Source organism: Corylus avellana, chromosome 3 (genome assembly GCF_965113065.1).
Source record: "Corylus avellana chromosome 3, dhCorAvel1.hap1.2, whole genome shotgun sequence".
Classification (NCBI taxonomy): Eukaryota; Viridiplantae; Streptophyta; class Magnoliopsida; order Fagales; family Betulaceae; genus Corylus; species Corylus avellana.
In genome coordinates, this window is record NC_142492.1 from 13,998,402 (window position 1) to 14,020,199 (window position 21,798).

The window sequence follows — 21,798 nt, forward strand, 5'->3', positions numbered from 1 at the left end:
GGCCACACTTGAGTTTATGTGCCAATATCCACATGATTGTCTTTTTGTTTATTTCCATGTGCAAAGAGTTTTGGCTTTGTACGCAAGTGTTTTTCTTATGTATATGTATAAGCAATATGTAAATGTGACTATAGAGATTTGCAAAGGCAATGGGTTTAGTTTTCTAGCCATTGAATTGTGTGCATCCGCACTTAACTCCTTGAATTTTTGGGATAGCCTTAGCTTCCAATTAATGACTATTCATCCGTGAGGTTGGAGATTTCTCTGCTTTGAACAAATACTATTCATTTTTCATTTGCACAATAAAAGCTATTTAGTTTTGCCCGCATGTCAGGATTTCTCAAAGGCAGTTTTGATTTGTTTCCTTAAGCATTGAGCGACTGTGTGCTTTATTTTTGTGGGGTGATTGGCTAAAGTCAACAAAAATGAATACCTGTTAGAACCTCTATATACCATTACATATCCATTCGTGCAAATTTGTTTGTCCGCAAAGCCCACACTCACACCCACTAAAAACAGGAACACAACATTTTGCACTTCCTATATTTACGCAATAAGAAAATATGTTTATGGTCATTTTATGCCATATGAATCATGATTGATTTAATTATGCTTTAACTTATTACTGCTTATTTGACTAACATTACGCGCCAATGAGGACCAAACTTCAAACCATACGCTCTTTTGTTTATCTTTGAGCTTTTGCAAGAAAACGAAAAATTGAACATGAGAATTTTTATGGATTATTGTTTCACCGCTAATGGTTTATAATTAATTCCCTACACATGGGTCCATAGTGGTTGTTTGTGAAATAAAAATAAAATGTGGTCATTTGAACGAAGACTCTCCAAGACATGATAATGGCGGCCTAGGTTTGGTTTATCATATTTATTATGGCTTATTGAGAAAATCTTTTAGCAATACTTCTAATGATTGAATATATTTTATGATCTTGTTATTACTTTGGAAGTAAGAAACTTTCCAAGTCTCTTGAATGGCAGTACACATATGATATGAGACGCCAAGATAGTAGAAACTTCTCATTCTATAATCTGCCTACACCAAGGCAGGACATGACCTCTTGGTTCTACTTTCAAAATACGCCCAAGTTTTCATCAATATATACAATTCTCAAAGGACAACTTCAAATTCTTAAGACCACCTCAAAGTGCTAAGGGGACCTCCGAAAGTACCAACGAGCTTCATCTAGTGTTTGCAATCACCACTGAAAAACTTCGGCTAACCCACGTCCCAGGGGTCCAATACTACCTACAAAGGCATGAACCTCTCATTCCAAACTCTGCAAAGTCCGTCGGACACTCGTGAAGTCTAGCGGACCATAAAGTCCATCTGATACCTGTCAAAATCCTGCGGCCCACTAAGGACATCGGACAACTACTAAGTCCAGAGAACACTTGCCAAATTTGGCGGCCTCATCAACGGGTTCCTTTTTCTTCAATTTTTCGATCCCTATTACTCCCCAACATCCGCTTTTGCAATGTTTGTTGGAGGAAGAGGCAAACTATGTCTTAAGAGAAATTCACAAAGGCATATATGGAAACCACTTGAGAAGGAGATCCCTAGCTTATAAAGCCTTAAGGGCAGGGTACTATTGGCCAACAATGGCTCAAGACATAGACGACATGGTCAAAGGTTGTAAAAAATGCCAGCAATTGGCCAACATCCCAAGGAGTCCACCGGAAGATCTCACATCAATATTCACTACTTGGCCGTTCGCACAGTGGGGGGTAGATATCGTAGGACCCTTACCACTGGGAAAAGGAGGAGTTAAGTTCTCTGTGGTAGCAGTTGGCTACTTCACCAAATGGGCAAAAGCCAAGGCACTAGCCACCATCACACAGAAGAATATCGAACACTTCATATGGCGATCAATGGTCTGCCGGTTCGGTATCCCGCACTCAATTGTGACAGCCAACAGTAAGCAGTTCGATAACCCAGCATTTCGAGATTGGTGTTCACAACTTGGCATCAGCAACTATTACTCCTCACCAGCACACCCCCAGGCAAATGGGCAGGTCGAAGCAACTAATAAAACAATTTTCAAAATGATCAAGAGAAAGCTGGCCAAAGCCAAAGGTTTATGGGCAAAAGAATTACTATAAGTGTTATGGGCTTACCGGATGACCACAAAAACAGCAATCGGGAATACCCCATTCGCTCTCCCATTTGGAAGTAAAGCTATGGTCCCAATTGAAATAGGCATGCCCAGTCGCAAGCAAGCCAACTTTAACAAGGGAAATCTCAGGCCGCCATACACATAGCAACCTATCAACGGACTACTACAAGGTAATAAGAAGGTAAAACATCATAGTTTTTATAACGGAGACCTCGTTTTTCAGAAAGTGATGCATCCAATGAAAGACCCAGCCGACGGCAAACTGGGTCCATCCTGGGAAGGCCCGTATAAGGTAAAGGACAACCGACGATCTAGGACATAGCATCTCGAAACACTGGACGGAAAACAACTGATCCACCTTTGGAATGCTAAACATCTTTGACATTATTATCAATAAATTCAGCAAAAGGGGGTATTAACCCGCATCCCTCAGGTATAAGCCGTATATATCTATTTTTACTATATCTTCTTTTAGCTAACATGAACAAGCAAAAGAAACAAAGGAGAACAAATCAGAAGCATCAAGAGTGGGAAACAAGAACAAACTAAAGGTGATTAACTTCACTTAATTTCATTTCTTTATTTTCCCCATCATGAATTCCATACACCAATACTGACTTAAGCATCGGAGAGTCCCCGGTAACCCGAGGACACTTCCCCCCAAGAATAACTCCAGGTGGATCACTCAACGGTCCCATATCTCTCTCCATCTCTAGGAAAAGAAGATGTACAGACACATCAAAAGGGAAACTCCACTGTGAAACTAAGGTACTGTGGTACTGTGATGAGCCATCATCCTGCTTGGGTTGGTAGAGGTATACTCCGTACATATTAAAAACGATACTCCTTTATGTAGCTAGTTAAAACGGTGTCGGGTAGTCATCAAATTAAACGCCTTCGTTCGAATAACGGAAAACTAAAAGGTAATCATCCCACTCGGGTTGGTAGAGGTAGACTCCGTACATGTTTAAAAACGGTACTCCTCTATACAGCTAGTTAAAACGGTGTTGGGTAGCCTATATATTTCTTCTAATCTCCCAGTTTCACAACGTAAAGGATCCCCCAAGAATGGTCCTTTCCCCAGACTTTTTTCCACACACAAAGAGAGAAACTTAAACACACAATGGGCACAAGGAATTTTAGAAACTAATAAACTTATTTCATTACAGGAAAGTGCAGGTACATAAGCAAAACAAGAAAACAAACAGCGGCCCAGAAATGGGTCCAAAACAAAAGTACATACATACATCCGATCATGCATCTATTCATGTATGCATCCACTCATACATGCATCTATTCATGCACGCATCCACTCATACATGCATCTGCTCATGCATGCATCTATACATTTACCTACAGACTCATGCTTTGAACATCGTACCACTCAAACAATGCACGAGTATGCCTACATAGAAAATTGCCATCTTTGGATTAGGGCATAATTTCTCCCGACTTTGGCGGAACGTGCGCGGATCGACTTCAAAGAAATATATACAAAAGTTGCAAAAACAATGGTAACATTTCAGGTGTGGATAAAAGAAACTTTATTCCCATTAGGCCACCACAGTGACCTAAGGGAATGACAGGGTACTGTTGATGCAAAATACATCCCAAAGCCCAAAACCAAAAGGCCCACTTCGAATAAGAGGCCCATGGCTCGGCATAACACCAAGGTATTAAAGCCCAAAGCCCAGGAAATCCTAACACGATCACTCGATCGTATCAGGTCCACACTCAAGCATGCGGTTATGCACCATATCAAAATGGTTGCATGCAGAATCACATACCCATATAATCAAGGGAGCGTGATCACTCTCCAAACAACCCAATCTTGGAGTTACAGCCCAAATCAGAGAGCAATCAACTAAATATCTCCCAAAAAGGATGTATAAATACATAATATCATATCTACTTAAATCTCCCATATTATATCAAAGGATAATATCGGTTTTAACCACTCTCAGGAATCAAAGGAGTTAAGTGAGAGTCCCACTAGAGTTCACCCACTCATAGCATTTATAAAAGGAGTAGTCATCTTATGATACATATATGTACTAATTCTCTTACTCTTATTATTCTTAGTTATTATTGCTCATTATTTCCTTATTTTATTACTCTTGTCATAATCAAACTCTCACTCAGGGATCAGAGGTGGCACGACCACCACACCCCCCATCTCGTAGTCTGTCACTCTGATCATTTTTCGCTCTTAGCAGGCTTTGAATCGAGTTGTTACCAGGGTTGATAATTGTCTCAACATTGGCATAGGGGAATGGTGGCATGCGGGGTATCATCTGACGACGGCAATAGTGGGGCCGACGATACTGACATTGCCTTACGCATTCAAAGGGTTGGGGTGGGGCCTGGGATTCTTCTGCTTGACGGTGATGGCGGCGATGACCTTCTACTCGTACTATCTCCTGTCCAAAGTGCTCGACCACTGTGAGAAAGCTAGTCACCACCACATCTGATTCCGCGAGCTCGCCGCTGACATCTTAGGTACGTAACACTTGGCTTTGTTTTGTTTTGTTTTGGTGGCGTGGACGTAGCCAAAGCATGTGCGCTGGTTGGAAAGCATTTAAAAGTTGGACCGAAATAATTAGAGATGTTTGCGTGAGTTTCGAAATTACGAAAGGTGATTAGACGAACGACGATGACTTGGTTGTAAATCTGAAATGAAGATGTGTGGCACGTTGCCACCCCATTTGTAGCCAAATTATTATCGTCATGTTTGGGATTGTGTTTGTGGACATTAAAAGTGGGTTTAACATCAAAAAATTTAAAAAATGACCAAAAACATACTTTGAGCAAAAGCTTTACTTAAAAGTTATATTTCTCCTTGCCCTAAGTGAAGGGACCATTATTATTATTTTTACTAAGTTAATATTCACTAAAATTAGGGAACACTTTTGACTTTTTTATTTTTTATTTTTATTTTTTTTCTTTCACAAATCAATCATTGGTGGGTCATATCATACATATCCAATAGTTGATTTTGTTTTGTTTTGTTTTGTTTTTTTTTTAAAAAAAAAAAGAAAAAAGAAAAGAGATGGAAAAATTGCATCTCTCTACTTTCAATTTGCATTCCGTTGGTATTTTTCTTAATTAGGATGAACAATACATGATGTATGCTGTGAAAGTGTCCATTATAATTTATACCTATGTCAAATGAGTGAAAATTTAGTTATATAACCTTAGAATTTTTTTTTATTAAAAAAAAAAAAAAAAAACCCTAACCATGGAAATCGACTGCCAAGTTGACTGTAAATCTCTAGCCATAGAGCTGTGTCTTCGATGTGGCTATGAGTCTCCTTCCATAAAAAGTCAGGTCTTCTTTTCTCGCATTGTTTATTTATTTATTTTTATCTAATACAATAATATAATCAAAGGAAAATGTTTTTGGTTGCTTAAAATTCCTCAAGATGCTACTTGGAGTTAGCGGAAAATACTTAAACTTAGAGATATTGCTAAGCATCTCTTAGGGTAGGTTTGGTATAAGGATTAAACCCATGGAATGGAGGAATAGCATCTTTTTTTAGGAATACACTATATTTTTCAAAAAAACCCACAATTGCTTTTTTGGAATTGGCCTCCAGTCATCGGAATTAGCCCGAATCTACCACCAGTTGTCAGAGTTCCACCTTCTTAAACAACGAAGCTTCAAATTATTATTATTTTAAATGTGGGTATTTTAGTAATTTTGGTTTAATTACAATGAAAACATTTGTGTTGTCATCAAACGGATGACTAGAAATAGCGGTTACATCCTACCTTCTTCTATTCCTAGAAATAAATATTTATTTTCTTAATAGAATACTGACCAAACGGAAACAAATCTTTTCTATTTCAAATAAAATGGAGAGTATCTATTTAGTGTATTTAAGAGGGTAATATTGTCTTTTTCTTTTGAGGGATAAATTTTTTAGACAAATTTATTCTCCTAAATGCACTAAATGGATAGGTGATACTCAGCTGCTTGCTGTTAGAGGATTTCGGTGTTTTTTTGGCTTGCTTGCCGATTATGTAGCCTTTTGGCATAAGGGTTTCTAGCAAGTTGCTGGAGTGTGTAGTATTCTTTCGTTTGGTTGTTAATAAAATTCATTCATAACAAAACATATAAATTATATAATGACAATTTGAGTCACACGTGTGTGGATCACATCAGACAATTTGTTTTTTATTTTCTTGAATACAAAAACTGAAAGAACATATATCATTTACTTTGAACACCTGTTATATATATGTATATCTCTTGTAACAGATTCAATGGTTTATTAGAAAAAGAGATGTATGGAGATGTACAAGAGATGTAAAAAGATCATTTCTCTTTACTTTGTTGCTTTGTTGTTCTTACAGGGTCGGGATGGATGTTTTACTTTGTAATATTAATCCAAACGGCTATCAACACTGGAATTAGAATAGGAGCAATTTTGCTTGCAGGGCAATGTATTGAAGTATGTTTACTAGACCTTTATTTATTGATTTTTTGATAAGTTCTACTACTTTTATCTGTTTATCAGCACGCGAGTGCTGCTCTTTGGAGTTGGTGGGAGACAAGAGAGTGCCATCTGGTATCTGCATATACGTTTTTCAAAGATACAGACATAATACCATTATAGATTGTTCAGTTCAGTCATTTTCTCAAATTTTCCATCATCAGATGAGATGGTTACTGTCCCACAAGGTCTGCTGCTGGTTAATTTTGGTCTAAAATATGATTACCTTTGGAGAATAAGAAAAAAAGAATGTAATTTTAATCCAAAATTTTTCTTCTTTTTGTGCCTTTTGGATTTTGGATATGCGGTGCATACGATCCCACAATGGAGATGTGGTTTTGTTTACCGTGAAGCTAATAAGATAGCTCATAAACTCGCAAAGGCGATCAGGACAAATGACAGTGATAGGATTTGGAGGGACCATACCTCAAATTATATTAGTAATATTGTTTTGATGAAGCAAATAGCTTTATCTTATGATTGTTGTTGAAGTTTTTTTACCCCGCCTTTGATCTTTTCGATCAATGATAATTATCCTTTTGTCAAAAAAAAAAAAAAAAAAAAAACTGCAGGGAGGATAAATCCATCGTTTAAATCCCATAGCAAACTAAATCATAAACATAGAATAAAATCTCGACGATTACATTCTCGATCAATATTCTGTAATCAAGAATTTAGGACATTGATGGAGAATTTCCTCGCTTTTAGCATTTCAGTTGTTGGATTCGATCTATTATAATATACATATTTTATATAAAGTCTATATATACATTAAAAAAAAAGAAAAAAGAAGAAGTTATCTACGACTTTGGCATTTTCTAATTAAAAGACTAAATCCTCCGTAGTTTTGTTAGTAATTTAATCAACAACCGATGGGCAATCTTGTAATTTCGTTGCACAAAAAAAATCCCCAAACCATATTCATACAATCTCCAGCTCAATCCTCATATGGCGATGGGAGAATGTGATGCTTCCCATTTTGTATATAAAATATGTGTGTAGGCGCACGGTAGAGGGCAACTCCCAGCGCACTTTGGCAGCTTACTCTCAAAGCCACCACGACGCCCCTACCAGCTCCGCGCGGCATCTCCTCTCCGCCTATAACTAACATGCGCTCTTGAGACAATTGCCATCCTTATCCTGCGCACCCCTCTCTCTTCTCAGTTCTCTCTCTCTATCTCGTCCAATATCAATGGCGGAGCCTCCAAAGGGTGACCCTTTCCCCGAGAACCGCCGTGAAGATGACGCGGGAGCGGTTTTCACCCTCCAATCAAAAGGTGCCACGTCCTCCCCCCTCCTTATCATCAAACTCTTTTAACATTTTCGAAATGATTTACGAATAAATAAATATTAAAAAAAAAATGATTTTGGTATAGGGGAATGGTGGCACGCGGGGTATCATCTGACGACGGCGATAGTGGGGCCGACTATACTGACATTGCCTTACGCGTTCAAAGGATTGGGGTGGGGACTGGGATTCTTCTGCTTGACGGTGATGGCGGCGGTGACCTTCTACTCGTACTATCTCCTGTCCAAAGTGCTCGACCACTGTGAGAAAGCTGGTCGCCGCCACATCCGATTCCGCGAGCTCGCCGCTGACGTCTTAGGTACGTAACACTCGGCTTTGTTTTGTTTTGTTTTGGTGGCGTGGACGTAGCCAAAAAGTACGTTCGCTGGTTGGAAAGCATTTAAAAGTCGGACCGAAATAATTATAGATGTTTGCGTGAGTTTCGGAATTACGGAAGGTGATTTGACGAACGACGTTAACTTGGTTGTAAATCTGAAATGAAGGTGCGTGGCACGTGGACACCCCATTTGCAGCCAAGTTAATTTGAGATTGTGTTTAATGTCAAAAATTTTTTATTTATTATTATTATTTTTTTAAATGACTAAAAATAAATTTTAGATAAAAGTTTTTTTTTTACTTAAAAGTTAACTATAAGTGAAATGATCATTATTATTATTTTTATTAAGTTAATATTCACTAAAATTAGGGAACACTTGACTTTTTTCTTTTTTTTTTTTATTTTTTATTTATTTTTTCAAATCAATCATTGGTGGTCATATCATACATATCCAATAGTTATTTTGTTTTTCTTTTGTTAAAAAAAGAGATGGAAAAATTGCATTTCTCTACTTTCAATTTGCATTCCGTCAGTATTTTTCTTAATTAGGATGAACAATACATGATGTATGCTGTGAAAGTGTCCATTATAATTTATACCTATGTCAAATGAGTGAAAATTTAGTTATATAACCTTAGATTTTTTTTTTTATTAAAAAAAAAAAAGAAACCTAACCATGGAAATCGACTGCCAAGTTGACCGTAAATAAAAAACCTAACCATGGAAATCGACTGCCAAGTTGACCGTAAATCTCTAGCCATAGAGCTGTCCTGTGTCCACGATGTGGCTGTGAGTCTCCTTCCATAAAAAGTCAGGTCTTCTTTTCCCGCATTATTTATTTATTTTTATCTAATACAATAATATAATCAAAGGAAAATGTTTTTGGTGGCTTAAAATTCCTCAAGATGCTACTTGGAGTTAGCGGAAAATACTTAAACTTAGGGATATTGCTAAGAATCTCCTAGGGTAGGTTTGGTACAAGGATTAAACTCATGGAATGGAGGAATAGCATTTTTTTTTTAAGGAATACACTATATTTTTCAAAAAAGCCCACAATTGTTTTCTTGAAATCCGCCTCCAGTCACTGGAATTAGTTAGAATCTACCACTCGCTGTCAGAGTTCCACCATCTTAAACAACGAAGCTTCAAATTTTTTTTTTTTTATTCAAAAAATGTGGGTATTTTAGTCATTTTGGTTTAATTATAGTGAGAGCATTTGTGTTGTCATCAAACTGATGACTAGGAATAGCGGTTACATCCTACCTTCTTCTATTTCTAGAAATAGATATTTATTTTTCTAATAGAATGGTGACCAAACGGAAATGAATCCTCTCCATTTCAAATAAAATGGAGAGTATCTATTTAGTGTATTTAGGAGGGTAATATTGTCTTTTTCTTTTGAGGGATAATTTTTTTGGACAAGTTTGTTCTCCTAAATGCACTAAATGGATACTCTCAATTTCATTTGAAATGAAAATGGTCATTTTCCTAACCAAACACCTTAAAATTTAAGGTTGGGGAAGGTAACAAAATCTTCCTTTGGTTGGATCTATGACATACCAGATGGTGTGCTCTATGACCTTTATGGACATAGAGTTATATATGATGCTAGAAGTAAACTTGAAGATAAATTGTCAAGTATTATTAGAGGCTTAGTTTGGAATTGGCAGCCTGCAAGGTCAGATGCTTTGGTTGATATTCAAAGCAAGCTGCATTTGCTAAATATGGGGGGTAGGGATAAAACAATATGGCTGGCATTTAAGTCAAACAGCTATTCTACTAGGGACACTTTGGAAGTTATGAGAGAAAAAATCAAAAGAAGAAGTGGTGGAGCTTGATTTGGTTTTATTTGGCTATTCCAAAGCACTCTTTTATTCATTGGTTAGCTATAAAGGACAGTCTTACCATTGGGGACAGACTTTTGAAATGGGGAACCCAAGGTGAATACAAATGCCTTTTTTGTATGGTTGCATTGAAAGTCGAGATAACTTATTCTTTGGCTATGGCTATAACTAAGGCTGGCAATTTAACCAACGACATGCGAACTTGACACGTAATTTTAGGGTTAGGGTTTAGGTTAAACGGATTCGGGTCGTTAATGGGTTACCCGTTTATAATTTGTTTAATAAATGTGTCGGGTCATGTCAACCCGCGGGTCTGTGGGTTGAAACGTTTGACCCGTATATATTTTTATTTTTTATTTATTTTTATTCAAATTTGTAAGGTTGCTTGGATTTTGCCATTTTGGTTAAGCTATAAAAATTAAAATGACTTTAAACCTGTTCACGGGTCGGGTTGTAGCCTATTAAAATCCGAACACGACACAATCCGTTTATCTAAACGGGTTACACGTGTTGGGTCGTGTTACCTATTAAGAAAACGTGTCGTGTTCGGATTTGGGTGTTCGTGTTCGGGTTTGGTATAAACGGGTTCATATCATAAACATGTTGACACGAACCCAATACGTCAACACGTTCTGCTAGTCTTGGCCCTATAACTAGGCTTTGGAAAGCTGTTATGGAAAAGTGAAATTAGTCACATATTCCTTTGGAGTGGGATGATATTTTGAATAAGGGAGTGAGGGAATGGAAGGGCAAAAGTCTTAGAGCTGTGATTTGAAAATTAGCTTGGGGTGTAACGACCCAAGGAAAAACATTAGCTACATCTGTATTATCACCCCAAAATAACTAATCAATTTGGAGCTTCTCTAAAATTCCTTATAGAGCCATGTTTCACCTAATAACTAAGTAATGTAAGACTTAGCATTCATGATTCTCTTATAAGCTACTCACTTTATGTGAACTACTCATCTTTTTCCAATATGGGACTCGAATGTTACATGGGGTGCGCTATTTATATCTGTGGAGGCTTAGGAATAATGTGAAGATTGGTAATCAGCTAATCTCAGAGGATAGAATGCTTCAGAAGATTTATTGGGAGGTTAGATATTGAATTATTTGAAAGGGAAACTTCAAGGATAACAGGGAAAATATAGCTCTTTGTGCTGGTTGGGAAATCCCTGTTTCTATTCTGGTCTAATTAGCTGTTTGCCTTCGGCTGCTTTTGCTGTGGTTTGTAGTCTTCTTGGTTGTTTCCCTGTTTGGTTGGTTCGGCTGCTGGTGATATTGTGGAGTTGTTGTGTAGGTTTAGTCTAGTTCTGTGGAGCTGCTGTTTCTGCAAAGCGGGAATTGCAGGTGGTTGCTGTTCTAGAGCTGCTGCTATCCTTTTTTAGTCTTTCAGATAATGTTTGATTGTCTGTTTTAGTTTTGGTATTGGGTTTCTCCTTTGTGAGTTGTTTCTGTTTAGCCAGAGGTAGCAAATTTGTATAGGATAGCTGCTACTCTACTGCTTGCTGTTAGAGGATTTCGGTGTTTTTTTGGCTTGCTTGCCGATTATGTAGCCTTTTGGCATAAGGGGTTCTAGCAACTTGCTGGAGTGTGTAGTATTCTTTGTTTGGTTGTTAATAAAATTCATTCATAACAAAAAATATAATGACAATTTGAGTCACACGTGTGTGGATCACATCAGACAATTTGAATGATGTGTGGTCACATCTTAGAAAAGTAAGTTTACTTAAGCTATTTGTTTTTTATTTTCTTGAATACAAAAACTGAAAGAACATATATCATTTACTTTGAACACCTGTTATATGTATATCTCTTGTAACAGATCCAATGGTTGATTAGAAAAAGAGATGTATGGAGATGTACAAGAGATGTAAAAAGATCATTTCTCTTTACTTTGTTGCTTTGTTGTTCTTACAGGGTCGGGATGGATGTTTTACTTTGTAATATTAATCCAAACGGCTATCAACACTGGAATTGGAATAGGAGCGATTTTGCTTGCAGGGCAATGTATTGAAGTATGTTTACTAGACCTTTATTTTTTAATTTTTTGATAGGTTCTACTACTTTTATCTGTTTATTAGCAAGTGAGTGCTGCTCTTTGGAGTTGGTGGGAGACAAGTGAGTGCCATCTGGTATCTGCATATACGTTTTTCAAAGATAAAGATATAATACCATTATAGATTGTTCAGTTCAGTCATTTTCTCAAATTTTCCATCATCAGATGGATGGTTACTGTCCCACAAGGTCTGTTGCTGGTTAATTTTGGTTTAAAATATGATTACCTTTGGAGAATAAGAAAAAAGAATGTAATTTTAATCCAAAATTTATCTTCTTTTTGTGCCTTTTGGTAATTCCCAATGACCCTTTAATTTTTTTTTTTTTTTCTCTCTCTCTCTCTCGGCTGTCAAAAAGATCTTGTATTCGAACATTTTCCCCCATGGGTCCCTGAAATTGTACGAGTTCATAGCAATGGTGACACTTGCAATGATAGTTCTCTCTCAGCTTCCAAGCTTTCACTCTCTCAGACACATCAACCTGGGTTCGCTGCTTCTCAGCTTGGGCTACACTTTCCTTGTGGTTGGTGCTTGTATCTATGTAGGTATGTACCGAAATGAACATACTCGTATTCCAATCTTCCTTTATATCAACTAGTCATGCATTATATTTCCAATTATGAAGAAAGCTACTAAGGTGTCCATTTCTGGCTGCTTGGATTGCAGCAATCTTGTCAGAATTACACAAGTTTGATTGTAATTGGGTAATAGTTATGAGAATAAGTGGATGATGTAACATAATTAGATCGAAATTCATAGATGATGTAGTCATCTCATTTGATGCACTTGTCTTGAATGGCCAAGAACTACTGATATCTAATAGCTCCTTGAAGATTATAGTTGTTTTTCCTATTTTAATTTTGGAAAATAATTAACTTGTTTTCAATACTTTAGTCTAATTTGTTCTATTGATTAGACAATTTTCCATCTTTCCTGCAGGTACCTCAAAAAATCCCCCTGAAAGGGAATACTCCTTGGAATCCTCAAAGTTGGCAAGGGTTTTCAGTGCCTTTACTTCAATATCAATTTTAGCTGCCATTTTTGGGAATGGGATACTCCCTGAAATACAAGTAATTATAGCTTCTGAATAAAGCTTTATGTTTCCTCTGAAGCCTTCCTTTAGTTGTAAGATTTCAAGCTTTCTTTTTCTATAGGCTTATGTGGCACCTCTGATGAATTAGGAACAACTAGGCTACATGATCTCGTTGCTTTTTAACTAATTAAACTGCATAATTGGACATGATGGCAATGCAGGTGTTGACTCATTTTTGACATTGTGGTAGTATAGTAGGTTGTTTAGATGATATCAACAATCAAAGAATTAGAGTCGAGAAATGGTTTCTCAATGCTTGTTGATTTTAATTCTGCCAAACCATCAATACAGGCAACTCTTGCTCCACCTGCAACTGGGAAGATGGTAAAAGGCCTTCTGATGTGTTACTCTGTAATTTTCATCACCTTCTACTCGGCTGCAGCGACGGGATACTGGTTGTTCGGAAACAAATCTAATGCGAACATTCTCAAGAGCCTAATGCCGGATGATGGACCTTCTTTGGCTCCAGTCTGGGTTCTTGGCCTCGCTGTGATCTTTGTTCTCCTTCAGCTCTTTGCCATTGGCCTGGTAAGCTTGCACATGACTTGACCATCAATCAATTCCTCTGCTTTCTGCACATCCAATATTTCAGGTTTTGGTTGAGGTAAATGTCTGCAACATAACACAGGTTTATTCTCAAGTGGCTTATGAGATCATGGAGAAAAAATCAGCCGATGTGAAACAAGGGATGTTTTCTAGAAGGAATCTTATTCCTCGGCTAATTCTTCGGACGCTGTACATGATATTCTGCGGGTTTTTCGCAGCAATGCTTCCATTCTTTGGAGACATTAATGCTGTTGTAGGAGCAATTGGCTTCATCCCTCTGGATTTCATCCTCCCAATGCTTCTCTACAACATGACTTACAAGCCTCCAAGATCATCCCTCATCTATTGGATTAACATCTCTATTATCATCATCTTCACTGGGACAGGAATCATGGGCTCCTTCTCTTCTGTTAGGCAATTGGTTCTTGATGCCAACGAGTTTAAGCTCTTTAGCAGTAATGTAGTTGGTTAAGTATGAATCACACTAAGTCTTGCTTTCAAATTCACTGAGTTATTAACCCCTTGCCGTGTGAAAGAAAAAAATAATATAAATAAAGAAGATTAAAAGAAAAAAAAGAGAGAGATCAAGATTTTACTTGGTTCGGTCTATGACTTACGTTCACAGATTAAAACTCCTAAATGCGACATTTTTCTCTTATCCAATTGATGAAATTATAATACAAAAAACTCATATTTATAAGAGAATTTGAGTGGATAAATATGGTAATCAAATCGATCGGAGAACTCTGTGGTGCAAGATTGGCTTAAGGAAGGGCATGCTTTTCAGTTCACAAGAAACTAAAATTACATACAAACTTAATAACTCAGCCATTATTCATCTTCATTATTGATACTGAAAATCAAATACAGATGAAATTTGTAATTTCACCAGAAAAGTAGAGATGAGCTTATAAGTACAAAGCAGAGTTTAGACGGATAACTAGAAATAAAATCCATAGCTGCTCACAGTACCATGCATTGACATGCTACGATATTTGCCTGTAGGGAAAAAGGCTGCAGCCGCTGGGATTTTGATGATCATGAGGGCCAAAATAAGATTGCGGGAAAGGGATGTGGGAAATACATGATGGATAGAAATAGACATTTCTTTTCCTAATAGAATAGTCATTTCGCGACCAAACACCTTCTTAAAGTTTAAGATTGGGGATTGTAGCAAAATCTTCCTTTGTTGGGTCACGCAGGTGGACCAATATAGGCACTCTCACATCCATTGCCCAAATTGCTGGGGATCCCCGTTCGTGACGTTCATTTCAAAATCTGACCACATTAGTGGTTCGAAGATATTTTCTATAGAGAGTTATTGTTTAAAGGGAAAACTTCACAAAACTCTTTGAACTTTCACTTGTTTTTTACTAGGAGTGTCAAGGTGGTTACAGTTATCGGTTATTGGCAATAACCGCTAACCGTAACCGCCTTAGCGGTTAGTAGATTTCACTAACCACAACTGCTAACCGCCTAGCGGTTAACGGTTAGCGGTTAGTGAAATAGATAATCACCCGCTAATCTTTTTTCAAAATTAGGCTTTTTTTTGGGCTTTTTGGGCGTTTTTTAGCTTTCTTTTGGGCCTTTTTGGGCTTTTTTTTTTACCCTATATAAATGTAAATTTTGGGTCAAATATTTTTGATTTTTCAATATGAGCTCTTTTTATAGCAATTATATATATATTTTGGGGGTATTTTTAGTGTCTTCTTGGGCCCAATTGCTATAAAAAGAGCTCATATTGAAAAATCAAAAATATTTGACCCAAAATTTACATTTACTCGTACTTTAAAAAAATTTCCTTAAATATTAAATCATAAACCGTTAATTTTTTTTTTTTTTTTAAAAAAAAAAAACAAACAAACAACGTATATATATAAAAAAAATTCAACACAACATATAAAAAAAAAGTTCAGAATTCAAACAACTGTTACAACATATAATGATAATACATTAATACTTAAATTGTGTTTATAAGTAACACATTAATTGGTCATTGTTTAATCCAATATCAATTACTTAATTTGATATTATACGGATCATATCATCATTGTACATTAATAATATGATTCACTTGAAGTCTTGAATAAAATATTTGAATTGTCATTGAATCATATGATTAAGTATTGATATTATACATTTATATTATTCATATGCATATGTAGACTTATATAGACTTATAAGTTTATAACATACATTGGAAATAAGTCTCTAGATATTTAATTGTTGTATTAGTATAAATTGGTATACTTATGAGTTATGTCATATTATATATGTATAATTTGTTATTATATAATCAAATGATTTAATGATCAATTGATCATGTGATATAATCATACAAATTATAGTGATAATATATTAATACTCAAATTGTGATTTAATTATTTTTAAAAAAAATTGTGATTTAATAATCAAGTGATTATATGATATAATCATATAAATTATAGTGATAATATATTAATACTCAAATTGTGATTTAATTATTTTTTAAAAAGATTGTGATTTAATGATAAAGTGATTATGTTATATGTATAAATATTTTTATAATTATAATTATAAAAATATATTATATAAAAAGGCGGTTAGCGGTTACGGTTAGTAAACCCAATAACCGCTAACCATTAGGCGGTTATAGCGGTTAGACGGTTAGCGGTTAATACGGTTAAGCGGTTAGCGGTTAGCGGGCGGTTTTTAACCGCCCGCATTGACACCCCTAGTTTTGACACTATGTCCCAAAGTTTAAAAATTCTCAATTAAGGGTGACGAACTTTCAATTTCTTTCAATGACCCTAATTCTATTAGAATTTTATGTTAAATTTTGATAAGATTTAACTGAAAATTTTAACGAAATAAGGTAATTAAAAAAAATTGAAAATTTGATCATACAATTAATTGAGAGTTTTTGAACTTCAGTAATATTTTCAAAACGTATGTAAAAGTTCGGGGGAATTTTTGTGAAGTTTCACCTTGTTTAAATAAAGTGAACGTTATAGTTTTAGAGGTGTGTGAAACAGGCATGCAGATTTGATGGCTCATAGAGGGGAGAACAATGTTGTCCGAAGGATATGGCGGTAGGTGAATAAAAGGTTAATAAAAGAAGACAAGTGTTGGGCAGAATAAAATAAGAGAAAACTTCACTTAATCTCCGTAAACTTTTATAACTCTTTTTAATACTCTATTCAAAGTTTAAAAACTCTAAATTTAATGTATCAAATTTTTAAATTTTTGTAATGTCACCCCTCCATTAGGGTTTGGAGTTAAATCAAATGGTAAGAGTTATATCATATTGACCTTTATATCTTTAAAAATTTTAAATAATTCTAAACTTACTCATAATTAAAATTTTAAATTTTAAAAAGTGACCCGTGTTGGGTCATCTTGTGACCTACGGTGGCTCACGACTTGACAAATGACAGGTTTTGGTGACCCACGGGGTAGTGGGTCATAACGTGGGACTAGGCCATCTTTTTCTCTTTTTTTTTTTTTATTTTTTTTTATTTTTTAAATTTTAAATTAATTAATTAATTATTATTTTATTATTTTTATTTATTTATTTATTTATTCATTTTTAATGAGGATTTTTTTAAAATTTTACACCCCTCTATTAGCATTTGATGTTATAAAAAAAATTAAAAATTCGATATACTAAATTAAAAGTTTTTACGCTTTAAACTTATGACCTATGCTGTTGTGCCATGTAAAAATTAAAATATAAATGTCTAATATATTGCATTACATTGGGTTGTGTTTATAGTCAAGGTAAGGTGTGACAAAGAAGACAAGGTGATGAGGTGTGCTGAGCAAGGCAACCTAATTATAATAATAAGAAAATATCGAAAAGGCAACCTATTAAGAAAAATAAAAATTAATTTAGATATTTGAAGATGTCATACACACCAAAACCACTTGAATCTAATCTAATTGGTCCAAAAGTGTAGTGGCTTAATAAGAGAAAGAGACAGATAATAAATGGGAAAGCAATGGAATAGGTCTACAGTAAACGTAGCAACGCACGATTTATAATAGTTACATTTTACACGTCCTATACATTCTAATGGGAACACGATTATAAACACTCTTAGAGCCCTTAAAATGTTGTGGTTTAAAAAAGGAAAAGGTCGGGGTGACAATTTATGCTTGTGTGTCGAGTTCGAGTCATGTCAACGCATGGGTATAAGATTATATGTGTCAATCTTATAACCCGGCTTATTTAATTATATAGGTTAAACCTCTCAATCTTATCTCTTTAATTTTGTACTGGGTTTTTGTCAAATTCGTAGGTTATGTCAAAAACTGTTAATTATTATATCGCGTGTCGGGTTCAGGTCATGTTGAAGTATGGGTATAAAGATATGTAGATCAACCTTAACCCGACCTATTTAATTAGATGGCTTAAACTCTACAACTCTAACTCTTTAATTGTATGTTAAATTTGTAAATCGTGTAAAAAGTTATAACCTTACAAAACACCGACCTTTGAAAAATCACACACTTTGCACAAACCCCATTACATGGATCCTTCTCTTGTCCCAAAAAGGGCAGTGTATATATGGGTAAAGATAAACAGCACGCGGCGTGCGTGGCACGCCCGTGCAAAAAAAAAAAAAATTTTAAAATTTTATTTTTGCAGGGGCGTGCACGCGCCGCGTGCTGTGAATCAGTTCTCGTGTATATATATGTCTATAGGGTGGTTTCTTCTCTCCTTAGCTCTTCTCCCCATTACATGAGCCTCGTGCAAAAGCACGTTCATTAAAATAGGGCATATAGTGAGGGCCATTAAGAGGAAAATATAGATAAATAAAAGGGCCAAAGCTATGATATATATATATATATATCAATGCGATTGCTGGCAACAAATTATCCCTTTTTTTTCTTGTTTAATATAATCTGATATATATATATATATATATATATATATATATATATATTATTGCTCATAGCTTTGAATAACCATCATGTGATTCACCAAAGATATTATTGGGAAAGAAATACAGTTGAGTTCCATCCGTGAATGTAGGGTCAAAGAGAGAGAGAGATACTCATAATTAGTGAAAACATAAAGTCGTGGGTCCATAAAAAATTTGAGAATAATATCTTCTTCTTGATGCCCTTATTTTATTTTATTTTTTTTGCTCTAGAGATACCCTTATTGAGAAGCAATCATAAAGTGCAAAGCAGGAACAATTAAGGTAATTATTTATGCACTTGATGATCATGATGATCATGATCATATTATTATACTAGTTTATCTATACCCTATAAAGTTCTCCAATAGTAAGCTCTCAACCTAAATCTTAAATCCTTTTCTGGAAATTTAGTATTTGTAATTATTCTCTTAAAGTTTAAAAATTCTCAATGTTGGGTATCTAACTTTAAAAACTTTACAATTAATGTTTTCTATGGTTAGGGTTTGAGGTTAAATCATAAAGTAAAGTGATGAAATGTCTTAATTTTATACTGCTTTAAAATTTTTAAAATTTTAAAATTACCCTTATTAAATAATATAAAATTAATTATTATTTTTAAATAATAAAAAAAAAAACTTGGCCTAAGAGACACCCACGTCCAAGCTTGGCCATGGGACACGTACAGACGGTTCAAAATATCAATTTTTATAAACATGGGTATTTTAGGAATTTTTATGTCATCCGTTAGGATTTTTTACATTGAAAACTTTTTAAACCTGGAAACCAGTATTAAGAGTTTTGTTTTGTTTTGTTTTTGTTTTTTTTGTTTTTAAAGTTTAAGAAAATGATTGCAAATGTGATGAGAAATCAAATATAAGTGAAGTTTCCAAAACTTTCTAGTTCGAGTGCCCACGTAAGACCCCTTAATGAGAGAAATATGCTTTTGGTATAACTCATAATATTTGATTTACTAACTTTTTATTTATTTTTTTACGGTAAACTCGACAAGGCAGGATCCTTTGGACTAGAAGTAAAATAAAAAAACTTTTTTTTTTTTTTTTTTAAGTGAAATTTCATTCATTCATTCAAATGCATTAAAGTCTAAAGTCAAATATTTGATTTACTAACTGTTTATTTTTGTACATGCATGAGATCATTCATGATTTTTTAGCTAGAGGCAAACCAAACTTTTTGCATCGATCGTGCCCAAATCTTTTTTTTATTTTTTTCTTTGGACTTTTTAGTGTTATTTTGCATTATATATACCCGTAAATATTATGATGATCAGTGACATTTAATAGCTAAAATAATTATATTTTCTTGTTAAGGTCGATCAGAAAGACAATATATCTAAATCCTAATATTTTAAGTCATTATTATTAGAATAAGATAGAAGAGTAGTCTACGCGGAACCATCTTTCCCAATAAATGCAACCTCAAGAAATGAAAAGCTCTCACATGGAAAGCCATGATCTAATGGTCCTTATCTGGAGGGCGTGATCACTGTAAATATGGCTGTCCTTTTGTTTGTTTAGCTCTAAAGTCTTAACCAACGCGTTTGAAGCTTCACCAACCATTTGAAAAGGGAAGGAACTTATTCGCCAAATCTCATATATATCTTCCTTTCTTATTTATTCATATAACCCACACAACCCCTCTCTCTCTCTCTCTCTCTCTCTCTCTCTAACAAGGAATGGAAGAAGCTCAAAAACACAAAGAAATCCAATATGAAAAACCCAAGTCCCTTGTCTGGGATTGTGGGAGCACACTATACGACTCGTTTGAGCTCAACTCGTTTAAACGTCAGCTTGACTCAGCAATATGCTCTAGAACCCAATCCATGCCGCATTTACCCAACCGCCGTGCAGCTCCACCTCCTCCGCCACAGCCATCGACCAAAAAATCGTCGAGGATCTCTCGGTCACTTCACAAGCTCCTCCGGTCCATGTTCAAGCCGAAACCAACTTCTACCGCCGTGCTTCGAGTCCAAGAGCAATCCAAGGATGGGTTTTACATCGTTTACGACAAGTCCGAAGCTCTTACCACAATCCCAGAAGTTCCTGAGATTGATTTTACTGGGATTTCCCCGGAGATCGGCTCCTTGGTAAGAAGGTCAACCTCAGAGCGGTTTACAGCCACTTCTATTGGTATTACATGTGCTTAGTATTAGACCTTTGAAGAATATGCATGTGCTGGATATTTTATTTGTATAGTATAAGGCTTGTTTGTTAAATATTGTTAATACTATAATGTTTGTGTTTTAGGCTCTTTCTTTGTACGTAGGTTTTACTTGTCTCATAGCTAGGTTGCTTAGGGGTTTAAACTTTGACAATTTCATTGGTTGAATTCTGAATTTCAAACTGATCAGGTCAATAATTAGTTACGTATAAGCTAATAATAGAATCGAAGTTTGACAATTTTATTGGATCAATAACGTACACAATTTGGGGCCACAGAAATCCACCTGCATCCTACTTACTTCCTGTCGGGTTTAGCCAATTTCTTGAATTGACCATTGAGACTGTATATAATTTGATTGATGATTAATTAATAAGGAATTACAATTATGATTACACAAGATAAAACCTACCATTATATTCTTCTTTTCTTCTTTCTTTTCTTAAAGAGAAAGTGGGGATTCTAATGTTTCTAAAGGTATTTTGGTTGTCATGAAAGATATTCCTGTTAAAAACTTGTATAAATTGCTTGGAAGATGAGTTTCCTGTTATGGGTTGTTTTACATTAAAAAATAAATCTAAAAAAAATTGGATTTTATTTTCAGGATTTAAATCAAACAACTAATAGAAAGTGATTGATTTGAAATAAATTAAATACATCCTAATTTTAATTAAGTTGATCTTTTATTTTGTCTCTCTACTCAAAATAGGATTTGCGAATAATTAAGGTCAACTTAATTTAATTATCAAGGGTTGTTAATTAGCAACTTACCAGTTACCACCAAGTGAAATAGATCCTACTTGAACACCATCTCTTTGAGAACCACCCAATTCTATATTTGAAATTAATTCACCCTTCTTAGATGGCTTTAAAATGAGGTGCAGTATCACCATTTTGTTATGGATAGAATTTTCC

At 35.2% G+C, this 21,798-nt stretch overlaps 2 protein-coding genes across 2 annotated transcripts; both read left to right on the forward strand.

The window, feature by feature from the left end:
- Positions 1-7,577: 7,577 nt before the first annotated feature.
- On the forward strand, positions 7,578-14,316 carry LOC132174669 (Transmembrane amino acid transporter family protein). The gene is made up of 7 exons (XM_059586308.2): positions 7,578-7,910; positions 8,010-8,240; positions 12,023-12,120; positions 12,518-12,704; positions 13,099-13,229; positions 13,544-13,780; positions 13,881-14,316. The coding sequence occupies exons 1-7, from the start codon at positions 7,826-7,828 to the stop codon at positions 14,268-14,270; spliced, it is 1,359 nt and encodes a 452-aa protein (XP_059442291.1). The 5' UTR covers positions 7,578-7,825; the 3' UTR covers positions 14,271-14,316.
- Positions 14,317-20,165: 5,849 nt separating this feature from the next.
- LOC132176031 (Avr9/Cf-9 rapidly elicited protein) lies at positions 20,166-20,968 on the forward strand. Its single transcript, XM_059588144.2, has one exon. It carries the CDS (start codon positions 20,399-20,401, stop codon positions 20,867-20,869), a length of 471 nt encoding a protein of 156 aa, XP_059444127.2. The 5' UTR covers positions 20,166-20,398; the 3' UTR covers positions 20,870-20,968.
- The last annotated feature ends 830 nt before the right edge of the window (positions 20,969-21,798 follow it).